This window comes from Nannobrachium achirus (assembly GCF_963921795.1).
Source record: "Nannobrachium achirus genome assembly, chromosome: 1".
NCBI classification, from domain to species: Eukaryota; Metazoa; Chordata; class Actinopteri; order Myctophiformes; family Myctophidae; genus Nannobrachium; species Nannobrachium achirus.
The window spans coordinates 18,554,688-18,568,006 of record NC_137810.1 but is presented as its reverse complement, the minus strand read 5'-3'; the positions used below and the strand labels follow the sequence as shown (position 1 = coordinate 18,568,006).

The following is a 13,319-nucleotide window of genomic DNA, read 5'->3' as shown; positions in this document are numbered from 1 at the left end:
TGTGTGCAGTGGGGGCAAAGTCTGTCTTCTCTATAGGGAGCCAGGTATGCCTGTGACGTCCTTTCTCGATTGCAAGACTGTGCTCACTGAGTCTGCACCTAGTCACGATTTTTCTTTGTTTTGGGTCGGCCACCTTGCTCAGGTATTCTGCCATGGCGTATTCTCTGTTTAGGGCCAAATAGCATTCTAGTTTGCTCTGATTTTGGGTTGCTTCTCTCCAATGTGTCAGGTAGCTTTCTTTCTGCTGTTTTATAATTTGGTTTGGTCCAGTGAATTGTCTGTCTGGTGGCTCTGCTTGTGTTTGTGTACAGAGTTCCCGACCAGTTGGCTGAGGCATCTCTCTAGGGTTTCTCTGTGTGTGAGTGCCTTGTTATGAAGTGCATCTGGCTCACTTTCTTTTAACAATTTTGCTGCCATTTTAAACATAGCTGTAGTAAACAGCTGCCAAATTGTCCTTACCTTTTAACGTGGGCACGCGAACGCAACGTACACAATCTGTGCGCGACTCATCTAGTAGACGTGTAGACTCGGTGACAGCTTTCGACTAAAAAAAAACCCATTGAAATAGACATATCCGTTGCACGCTGTATCCTGCTTATCCGCCAGTGTTTACATGAAAAAACATTGAAAAAAGCCAGCTGTGCGCTATGGTAACACGTGGACACGTTCGCGCACAAAACGCACGATATGTGAGGGGATCATAATCCAGGCGTGTAGAGACTGGATCAAAGTTTCCAAACGCAAAAATCGGATCGAAAAACGAGCTTTCCATCGCCGAGTAGCTTCCTCTTCTGTTACAATGTAACCAACGGAGGGCGGGACTATGCCCAGGCACAGACCGGATACGGAAAGCTAGATCCGGTCCAGACCGGAAATGACCGGATACAGTTAGGGGGGCGGCCTAAAGAGCCAGAATCAGCGAAAATCAGCGATAATACTTTTAATCCTTTCATAATGATTAAAGCTAATTAAACTTCCGGGATCGACAGGCATGGCACCGCGGTACAGCGGGAAATCTCCGGTTTCGACGGGGATCGCAGAGTATGAGTTAAGTGGTTATAAAATTTGAATGCTCTCTTTTTTATTTGATTATGAGAGGGTATCGTCCTAATTCTGCCCTGCATGCATTATTTGGTGTTTTCCGCTGAATTCTGAGAATTGATTTGCAGAATTCTGTGTGCAGGGTCTCTATTTGATGTTTGTCCCATTTTTCAAGGTCTTGGTTTGCGGCTGGTCCCCAGATCTCGCAACCATAGAGGGAAATTGGTTCTATCACAGTACACACACACACACACATGACTTTCTGTCATATTAGCGTTGTCCTCTCTCTCCTCAAGACTGCAACACTCTTTAACTATGGAACACAGTAAAATGCTCTCAGAGTTCAATGAGGATTTTACGGAGTACTTTTGCTCCCGCCCTTTCTGCCTCTTATTCCTGTGTATTCTTCTTCTTCTTCTTCTTCTTCACCATCAGTGGTGTTCAACCTGTTTCTTGGGGGGAAATCTCGTTTTTTCGAACGCACATCATTTAGACAACGGAGCGTCGGCAGGTATCACTACTCACCCCACGGAGGTTAGGGTTAGATTTGGTTGTCGAAAAGATGACTTGTAGAAATAGCGACACGCTCCCGTTCTTGGCTGTAACAGCAGAACCGGCACAATAGACAGACATGACTTTGATTGACTGACTGAGTGTTGAAGTTAGGCCAACCAGCATTGGTTGGCTGGTTGGTTAGCCTAACAAGGAACTAACAATACATTACTAGACAATCAATCGTCCTCCAGCCTATAGGATGGCTGCCCTGTTAAGTGGTCAGATGGGTGGGCCATAAACGTTTGAGATTTAGAGGGCCCTGAGGAACGTGACACAATTGAACTAATTAATGGTTATAATTAGGTCCAGCTGCTATTCTGCCAGCCCTATGGCTATGGAGGCCTTGAAGTTAACAATAGAGCTAATTGCCCTCCACAGGCAGGGAGGGACATCTTTGTCACTGCCCTGGCGACTTCTACAGGCTGGGGCAGCGCCTGTCAGCAGGGGATGTTGAACAGGAGGAGTAGGACGGAGGCGCTACGTCCTCCCGGTGGGGGCTCCTAACTGACTGGTGACTGTGGGCCCATTATATCTAGCCCTATCCTTAACCCTCACACTAACCTACTGGTCGGAATAATGGGATGTTGGAATTATGAGCAGACCCCCCAGTAGGGCACAATAGCAACACAGAAAAGTGTGGGAAGTGTTAATTGGCATAACGGTAAAAGCAAAAGGCAAAGCGGTAGAAATGATTAGCTCAAAATAAAGTAAAAATGTAACATCAACAAACAAACAAATAATTACAACAACTATAATGTGGTTTTATACATGAATGGGATAACAGGAATGTTGGTCATTTTCATAATGAATGCTACTGTTTCAGTTCCCTCCGCTTGTGTGCTATTTAATAACGCAAAATACCCTGAAAAGTATTTTCTTTTTATGTATTTTCCTAGCCTGATATTTCTCTCACGTAAGGACACATTCAGTAGCTGTTTGACTCACATTTGTGGTAGTTCAACAAACAAGAAAATGCAATGAAAAACACCCACTACTGTTTCAGTGGAATCAGTGCCAGCTGTGAATGTGGAAGTTAGAAATTGTTGGTCTGCTTTACAAGCCTGCTAAGAGCCAATCAAACACAGAGAGCTTGTTAAACAATGTAAAAGGAGGATCCACACAGTTATTGGACCAGAAGTCCATCAATCTAGCCGCAAGGGGCTGAACCCCCCCCCCCCCCCCCTCTCTCTCTCTCTCTCTCTACTGTAGTCACTGTCCTTCTCTAACCCCTATCACCTTATTCTCATTCACACTGGACCTTTGATATCATAACTGGTGTCGTGCAGAGTTAAATCATTGTCCCTGTTGAGTGCTAACCTATCTGTATCGTCTCTCCTCACAGACCTGGCTCCCTTTTGTCCCTGTCCCAGACACTGAGGATGGTAGGTGACCCAAGGCCAAGGGTATGGGTAACACTGGCGGGTGTGTGTGTGTGTGTGTGTGTGTGTGTGTGTGTGTGTGTGTGTGTGTGTGTGTGTGTGTGTGTGTGTGTGCATGTGCGTGTGCGTGTGCGTGTGTGTGTGCGCGCGCGTGCGTGTGCATGCCCTCGTGTCCACTTCTTTAGTTTTGCTCTGATGGTAGCACAGCAGCCTTGCTGTAAGACCCATAATGACTATTTGTGATACCATATGGCCACAGCAGGACCCCTGAGGTGTCTGGCATGGGGCCTTGTCTAAAAAATAAAGAGTGGGCCATTATGTTCAATCATATGCTGAGGTACAGCCTGAATGATCTCCCTCACACCCTCACCTCAGAGTATGGTAATAGAGAATTGAATGAAATGGCTTATATTACTGATGTGGAAACGGGTTATTTGGCTGTCCGGCTCACTGAGTAGATTCAGCCAAAAGACATTTCACAGAGTGGCTCAGCAGCAGCAGTCTCGGGTATGTGTGTGTGTGCGTACGTACTGTACGTGCGCGCGCGTATGTGTGTGTGTCTGATTGTCCAACATCACATTTATTTTGCACACTGCTAGTAGGCTAACTTAGTATCTCCACATATTTATATTATTATATATCGTCTTTGTCGGGTGGAAACCTCGTATCTCCAAGTTTCAAATGTGCACGTTCTTTCGTAAGTAAAGCCCCACTTCATCATTAAGGCCGTCGCACAAAAGTAGTGAAAACAGCTGATCTACAAGCACACAACGCCTTGAGTTGCGAGGCGTTGTGTGCTTGTAGATCGGCTGTTTTCACTAGTTTAAATCATTTTTTAAATGATAAATGCAAAACGAACAGTTTTGGACACCCGACAACGACGATATTTAACTTTAATTTTATAATGGTAGTCAAAGTGTCTCGGAAAGAGACCTTGCCCAAATGTGGGCAATGGCTTTACATTGGTGTATCTACAGTGCAATTCCAACTATGGGATATACTGTAAAGTGATACATTATTTCAGATAGGTGAGTTCTGAAGTCTGAGGTTCAGATAATTGAGGTTCTATTGCTGTACTCTCTATTAGAAGAACTGAAAGAAAGACATTGTTTTCCTTTGGCCCGAAAACAAATGGAAGTTGATGTTATCACGAACGTTGTTGAAAGGGTCAATCAATTTAGTATAAAGAACCAGAACAAGGAGTGTAGCACTCAATTCAGCCTGTGACAGGAGGTTATTGATGTGACTCTTACAACTGTGTAAATTAGCTGAACGCACAGAATAATGAAGGCCAGAGAAACGATAGAGGAGGCTGGGGAGTGGGGAGTTTATTTTGTGGTTGAAACAAGAGCTTGCTTGCTTTCTTTCTTTCTTTCTTTCTTTCTTTCTTTCTTTCTTTCTATACGCACCAACGCTCTGTTCCTACAGTCTTAATTGTGTAACACTTAAACCCTCTAGAATTGGTAAAAGGATCTTATAATATACAGTACGTACTTGATAAAGTCTTTTTTTCAAATGTCTTTGCAAAAAAATAGCCGATCTACAAGTCACAAGTGTGAGCTTGTAGATCGGCAATTTTTTGGCAAATGTTCCGCCCAACGATAATGGATTTTAATTATCCTGATAATATCACAATAATCGTGATTTGAAACTTTCATATTGTCCCATCCCTAATCCAGACAGTACTTTTTGAGATATTTTGTTTTGGACCAAAGTGATGGGAGGATGGACGGACCAATACGGGCACTCTTTTAGAGCCCTGCTGCTAGCAGAACAAAAAAATAACCTCATGACCCCATGAGTAATGGTATTACTCATGGGGTCATAAGTTCTTTTTTAGTCCTGTATTACTGTAATAATACCTATCCATGACCATGAGTCTCATATCCAGACTGATCATTCTTTCTGGCATTATTATGTTATGCTCAGAAATCGAACACAGGTCCTCACAGGACCACGTCACACTTTTGCCCTTCTCATATCTCTGCCACGGTTGACCCCATCCATGCCAAAATTTGCACACACACTCCTTGCCTGCCAAACCACAACCTCCAGGGACCCCCAGGGACCCCCTGGCTCCGCCACCAAAAAGTGCAAAAATTACCAAATGACCACCCTAACGGGGCTGCTCACGGGGAATTCCCGGGGACCACCAAAAAGTGCAAAAGTGGTCGCACACCCTAGTGGAGGACCCACGCCACTGCAGCGCACATAAAATGCCGTAACTCGGCCTAGGATCGACTGGGAGACCCAGGCCGGTACCCACGCGTCCGCCTCGGCGCCGCAGAGGCAGCCGTGCATAGAGCCCCCTGCAGCCCTCTAAAAAGGCCGTAACTCGGCCCCCGAGCGTATACATGTGACGCTTATCTCCCGATTAGGGAGTCTTACTGGTTATGTTATGCTCAGAAATGGAACACAGGTCCTCACAGGTCCTGTCTCAAATTGAACACAGGTCCTCACGCTCACAAGAAGAAGCATATCGTCGCTGTCGGGTGGAAACCTAGTGTGTCCAAAGCTGTTACTTTTCAGAAAATTTTCATTTTTTCCCCAAGAGATCCAAAGTTATTATTTAGTCACAAGCTCTTGTTAATACTTTTCAATAGTTTACCAGTAAGACGCCTAAGGGAGAAAAGAAACCTCGCCCTAAAGGGCAAGGTTGCACCATGTCTTGGCCATCTGGCCAGTGATGTATATCGGACCAGTTACCCATATATGGAGACCCCTGGTACCCATTGATGGCATCAGGGATCTCCATATGGGCATAAAAGGGATTTGGTTCCCCTGACATCACAGTGATGTCAGAGCGTGAGAGTCAATCAACAAAAAAGACAAGCGTTACCCATACAGACAGGCAGATACGGTCAAGATGTGACGGTTCTGATCATTGACTGCCCTACGGTCGCAATAATGAACAGACTTCACCACTTTCACTTAAACAATTTCAAAATGTGCAACAATAACCGATCTGGAAAAAGAAATGTGGAGATACAGGTTTTCTGCCCAACAACAACGATGTGTTCTGTGCACCAACTACTGTCTGATCCACCAGGCACCCCCTTGATCATGATTTTAACAGCACTTGCATCAGGCGAAAGGTAATTATTATTCACGCTATGTTATTCACATTTCACATACCTTGTGTACATGTATAAAACAAAGGCGCTTGGTAATACATATTTAATAGTCAATTAAGGACGGCCCCCTGGGGACCACGCCTGCATGGATGCACGTACATTAGCATAAGCCTCAGGACCGCTGGGAAGGATCTTGGCCAAGCTCCTGGTTTTCCCATGAAGCTCAGCTATCTGTCTGTCACTATGATAACCTGTCATCATATGAATATATAAACGTCATCTTTTAAACATGAGCTGACAGAGCACTGGCCCTGCATCCGAGTGTAAGTGTGCGTGTGTGCGTGCGTGTGTGTGTGTGTGTGTGCGCGCGCGTGTGCGTGTGCGTGTTGAATTGATAGAATCTCCCCAGGCATGCAGATCACACTTATGATGCAAAGACATACCTGTATGCAGATATAGGTCAGGCAAACACAGATATGTGCTTACATTTTACTCGCCAGTCCTCATGAGTCCATGCCAAACTTTGCCCACACACTCCTTGGATGACAAATCACAACCTCCACCCCCTGATTTCTCACATGGCCCTCTTCTAACACCACCGTCAGGCCGATTTTTGCAAAACACGTTTTTGGACAACACTGCTCCTACAGATTTGGGCCTAAAATCACGCAAAGTGGTACACAGTATCTCTGAAGTCATGTCATCAGCATCATGGATCTGTCTCATATTCTCTCCTTATTGGCTATGATTGCCTTCTAAAGTTTGTATGTCTCCCCGATTAGGGAGTCTTACTGGTATCTTAAACCAGAGCAGGAGGAGGAACCTGTGCCATTTAGCATTTAGCACTCCTAACACTCTATAACAGTGTGATGTGAGTACATGTACTCTGTGTGTGTGTGTGTGTGTGTGTGTGTGTGTGTGTGTGTGTGTGTGTGTGTGTGTGTGTGTGTGTGTGTGTGTGTGTGTGTGAGAGAGAGAGAGAGAGAGAGAGAGAGAATAGGAGCAGCAGTAAAAACAGTACAATGTACAGCACATCATACTGCAGGAACTATCGTACCACATCCCTTTGAAAGGTCAAGACAACCGTAGTGGAACCATTTTCCAACTCCTAGATGACTTAAATTGACTCCAGCTCTCATCTCTTGGACTGGAGTCAAAAGCAATCAACTGCTCAGCATTCAACAAACAGACCACAAAGCAGCATCTTTGAGGTGACAGAAGTGCTGCTGACATGCAGGGGCAGCTGATTCTCAGATTGCTTGGTGCTCTCACAAGCCTTATTGGGAAATCCAGCATCACAATCCAATATTAGCTTGACTAGGATGGGATTTGCAATGACACAAAGCTGGTAATGTTAAAATATTGAACTGTCCTCCTGTTCACTAAGCAGGAATTGACAGCCAAGTAGGGGGTGATTGTAAGCCTAAAATAAAACAGGCAACATGCAGAAAGTCAACAGCATCATTCCTATCTCACACACTAGTGCTGCTGTCCTAAAGGGAGGGGCATGTGGAGTGTGAGAGAGAGAGATAGGTCTACATGAGACAGAAAGACAGAGATTGTAATAGAAAGGACTAGAGAGAGAGAGAGAGAGAGAGAGAGAGAGAGAGAGAGAGAGCGAGCAGAGAGATGGAGAAGAGTGAATGGCAATGGATGGCAGAACAGACTGTGACTGTTGGGTCTATATTGCAGAAGGAAGTTAGATCAGTCTACATCAGTTTTCTGAGCAGCTATAGTTACCGGTAATTAAAAATAACATGGCGAAGCCACTATATAGTCTATATATGACCAGAAACAACTATCACCCGGCCTCTCCCTCCCTCCCTGCGCGCGGGGGCGCACACACACACACACACACACACACACACACACACACACACACACACACACACACACACACACACACACACACACACACACACACACACTACACAGAGGAACAGTCAGTCAGAACACTAATAGATCAAAACAGTCACGTGCTCTCCAGACATTTACATATCTTATAATCAGTCGCCTCGCCGCCTGTCATTACGCGCACCATTGACACGCAGCTAGCGGTAAACTAATCTATTGCTCCCATAAGGGGCGCGGCCGGCAGCCAGGCAATGACTCAACACACACACACACACACACACACACACACACACACACACACACACACACGTGTGATTGAGAACAACAATTATCCGAGGACAGGTGAATGAATGGCATGTTGTAAATGGCTGCTGCATGCTTTCATTTGATTAGCCTGGCAATCTCTGATTTCTAAACTCATTGACATCCAAGACCAAATGCCATAAATCATGACTCTTGTAGAGTGATTTCATTTTTGGACGTAGAGAGATAACGTCCCAAAATAAAAGTAGGCTACTCTACAAGAGTTATGATTTATGGCTAGACATCCACAAGTCATCCGTGGATTGCTCAAATTGTCACACATCATGGTTGTCCATGGTTTGACGTCCTTCCACATTATGTCCTAAAACTCCTACCATCTGCTTTCAAATCAGAATGGGAGCTGCCCTGTTGTCTAAAGTTTTGTTGGTCTATTTTTTTATCGATCGGAGTGAAAGGTGCCGTGCCGATAGCCTACTGCTCGTTTGCGTTTCGATCCACTGGCCCACATAGACATTATAGCGAGGGGGGGGGGGTAGAGGATTTGGGAAGCACTGTCTGCGAGGACAACAAGTATCGACCAGACATTTGAGTTGCACAACTCAGCAGCATCCAGTTTATTCACACTTTCAATGTGTAAGCTAGACTGATCGAGCTGAGAGAGACGCTGTGTATTCTATCCCCACAGGTCTGCATGACATTTCTGCATTCTACTGCCCAATTTCTCCAAGCCAAGGTGTGAAGTCAAGTGCACTGTCTGTGCACAGAGACAGAACAGCACTGTCCACTTGACCACTTAACAGATAGGAATGAATTGAATTCACATACACAATACATTCGCTATAGTGACAGCCAGGCACATTAATGTATGCAATTTACTTTCACATCGTCCGGTGTTGCTGGATTAACCATATATACTTGCACAAATACGTTCACAGAATAGCCTGCTGATCGTGCTTACCTTCCACTGCATATGCCGTAGTAATCGCGCAGAGGAACACCGTGAAGAAAGCGGGCAGCATGTCCAAAAATATCCCCCGCTTCTCCTCTCCCATCCTCCAGCCCTGGTAGCGGGTAATGATAATGGAAATCCCTTTCAGCGTCCAGTCCACAGAAATGCCTACTACTCCACTGTTTCTAAGTCTAACACACTACATCCCACTGATCCCAGTCCGCATCATGACAAACCTGCACCAACGACTGAGTGTGTGGGGACTGATTGAATTGAAGCATAGGCTTCCACTGAAGAGACTGTTGGGGGGGGGGGTCACCTCTCATCCTGTGATTCCTCTCATCTCACACACCTTTTGACCAATCAGGAGACAGTACGCTACAGCAGATCTTAAAGCAATCGCCCATTCTTTTCCAGTCTACGGTTTCCACCTGACCAGAACATTATGGACCAAATGGTAGAAATACTACCGACAGTGCCACCTAGTGGTGAAAGTTGGATTGATGGTAGATATTAAAGGCCCAGTTCACCTCTGGGACAACCAGAATTATTTTATTGTTGTTTGGGACAAGATCAACACAATCCTGAGTTATTTTTTGTGTTCAATCAGTGTTTTGAGATATTTTAGTATTTCAGCATGAATGATGATCATATGATGCAGCATGATGCACCAGCAATAAGTTGCATCCAACATGGTGGTGATAAGTGGTTTTAAACCGCTTTATTTTTATTATATATTGTTTTATAGTTATCTTTCATAATTTACATGTATTTAATTTTAGGACAGCAATATCACATTTCAATGAACATTTATTCTGTTCTGATCAGATTTTGGTTAGTTACATATTTTTCACCAAGGCTTTGTGTGTGTACGGTATGTCCGTATGTCTGTCCGTCCGTCCCGCAAAGCTTGCCCAATGCCCAGCTTTGTGGGACTTTAATGAACTCATAAAAGGCACTGCTTCACACTGAACCCACTTCACACTGGCTGTGGTTTTTTGAGCGGTGGTAAACCGCTCCATAGAGTGGCTGTGCGTGTGTCTGTAGCATTTTTCCTCAGCGTTTTGCCATAGCAAAACGTGTGTGTGTAGCATAGCATGTACACCCTAGACTCAAATCCTAGTCTGAAGACGTTATGCAAGCACGACCACCGCTCACTTCACATTGGGTGTGATTTTTATTGTACACAGAGGCTAAAGGTTTCCCCTTTACACACACATAAACACATACACACATCATGTTCAATACACTATAAAGTGAGGCAGTGAGAGGGTGCCATTCCCCATCTGTTTTATTCATTTGGTGTCCTGCAGATTCAATTTCAGCCGGTAAATGAAATCTTCGTGCACGTTTGTCTCCATTTATTTATATTAGAACAGCTGATGCACCCGTGCACCTTACATCATGCTTGTATAATAGCTTGTGCAATGTTATGTACTGTTTATTATGCCTATACTGTATGTGTAGGACCCATATAGGCCAGGGTACTAAAGTATAATCTGATTTTTAGTAGGAAAAAATCAGATTATACTTTAGTACCCTGATCCATATAGGAGTGTTTTGTTTTTAGTTTAGTTTTAGTTTTTAGATACACATTGAAAATAACTGACCTATACTGTATCAATTACATCCACATCCACTGTACATCCATCTTATCAGAATCTGTGTTAATAATGCTGGTATTGCTGCAGGAACCTCCCTGTACCAAACAACGAATACTACACTTCCCAGAATGCTTCACTTTAGCTTCACAACATGTTCTGAGGTCTGATTCCTCCTCCTCCTTCACATCCTCCTCTCATCAATGTATTTCTACTGTAGTTCATACATGCTATGCTTCTCAAAGTGGGGCCTGGGGGCCCCTGGAGGTCCTTGGGGGGGCGGGGGTTCCATGGGTTCCGCAGCAAAATGAGGAACAATTTACACTAACCCTATTTTATTCTTCGGATACCAGCTCACAACATGTCGCAATGCAACACGCTGTGAGCTTGTACAATAATGCTATTTTCAAAAAAGGAAGAAATTAGAAAAGCTTGTGGAGCGGCTATTTTTGAAAAAGGAAATCTTGAAAAAAAATTAAATAAATATAGAATAGTAAAAAAAAAAAAAAGACACAACACACAAATCTTTGGTCCCAGGGGTTCTTGACCCAACATCTTTTAAAATGGCGTCTGCGGACAAATACATCAGCTTGTATACCGGCATATATAGGCATATATTTCATTCATGTCTCGCATTCACACCAACAAATACATAGAAATCAAGTTTAAAAATGGCTGAGTGATCCTTTAATTAACAAATGGTCTTCCTTATCGAGTCATTTGAGGAACACAAACAACTTATAGTGTGATGTTGATACGAGTTTACATGTTGCACATGAAAAGAACTGCAAGGTTGCTTTATTAATTGTCTCTACAATGGCTACCAACGAAACAAAAGTAATGACAACAGCCAATAAGTACAAGCAACACAGAGACATACAGTAGCCTACCAATCTCTCAATCAACACACTGAGGACTTCTTAGGACCAATGGATCCACACAGAATCTCTGACCTCTAATGCAGTGTTTCTCAACCACTGTGCCTGGGGACCTCTGGTGTGTCCCTGAGAAGGGTCAAGTGTGCCCTTTGAAACTGCTTGAAAGCCAGTATTGTATTTATCATTTAAAAAAAAAATTAAACTAGTGAAAACACCTCGCGGTGCTTGTAGATCGGCTGTTTTCACTTCTGTTGTGCGACAGCCTATGTACTTTGCGAAGAAACGTACACATTTGAAACTTGGAGATACAAGGTTTCTTCCCAACAGTGGCGATATTTACATCCCCGTATTATGTTGGTGTGCCCATGGATTCTTGGGACATGAAAAGTGTGCCCATGCACACCAAAAAGGTTGAGAAACACTGCTCTAATGTCATGGCATCAAACCCCAGGAGAGCATACATAAATGTCTTCGTAAAAGGAAAAAGAATGTTGTTTTCTGACACTGCATGTTCTAAGCTAAAGACTTTCTAAGCATTCATCTGTGCTCAATGGATGTTACACGACATGATGTTACAATGGAGGCCACTACTACAATCACCTTTATTCAACTGCTAGCACATTATACGAGCACACACATACACCAACCTTTGTGTGTGTGTGTGTGCGTGTGTGGGTGTGTGTGTGGGTGTGTGCATGCGTGAGTGCGTGCATGCGTGTGAAATAAAGTTAGGAATGGGATACGCCACAGTATCTCTCATCTGTTCCACTGTACAGATGTGTGGACATGAGCACATCCACCTCTATAGATACACAGTTCCACCTTCCAATCTTCCTCTACACCAGTGGTACTCGACCTTTTCGGGCCGTGACCCCCCAAAATAATCATATTTGAGTTGAGAGTCGACGTTACGTTTAGTTTGACTCGGTTCCACAGATAAATATTGTGCAGTTAGCCTATCTACAAGCACACAACACCTCGTAATGCCTAGTAGGCTATAGTTTGTTCATTACCTTTGATACAGTAATTGTCTTCTTTCATTTCATGTGTTTTCCTTTGTTTCTTTATTCTATTTTTTGGTATTACAATTTTCACTTCACAGTATGGGGACCGCCCAAAATGATGTGGAGACCCCCCCTGGGGTCCCGACCCGCAGGTTGAACACCACTGCTCTACACAGCATCAACATACATTGAATATTCGATTCCAGCATACAGAATCCAAATATCATCCTCATTCATGGAGCTAATAGTCCCTTTGGATGGTTTTCAGTTAGATTGCAGCATTGGAATGGAGGCCTTTGGGCAATCAAAAGTTATGTTGACAACATATCACTGTACAATCTCTGTCTTAATTGTAAATGCCTTAATTGTAAACTGTACAATCTCAGTAAAAGTCCATTTGACATCTACAGTACCTGAAAAGTGATAGCTCCAGGATAGCGGGTGGGGCCATTTCCCTTTTTTCCTTTGAAAGCAATCCAGTCCAGCCTTTGACATTTATTTCTATAGATTATAATTAATACCATCGTATTACATGACTAGACACACATTGTAGGAGGAAAGACATGTACAAAAGGTTCAGTTCCTCATTCACCAACAAGACTTTCAGCTCAAGTCAGGTCGGCTTTCATTCAGTCACAGATACGTTTAAAGTGAAATGTTATCTGCATAGAGCTTCAGTACATGGCGAACTGGCCTCTATGTATGTACTGTATGGGTGTG

General features: G+C 43.9%; 1 protein-coding gene across 1 annotated transcript in view; it reads right to left on the bottom strand.

Moving 5' to 3' along the window:
• Nucleotides 1-9,219, bottom strand: part of LOC308286517 (ephrin type-B receptor 1-like) — a gene marked incomplete at both ends in the record, with an annotated part of 96,924 nt that extends 87,705 nt beyond the window's left edge. The window contains one exon of the mRNA XM_080727559.1: nt 9,126-9,219. Within this exon, the coding sequence (XP_080583685.1) occupies nt 9,126-9,219 (94 nt within the window). The remainder of the gene's footprint in view (nt 1-9,125) is intronic.
• Between the last annotated feature and the right edge of the window lie 4,100 nt (nt 9,220-13,319).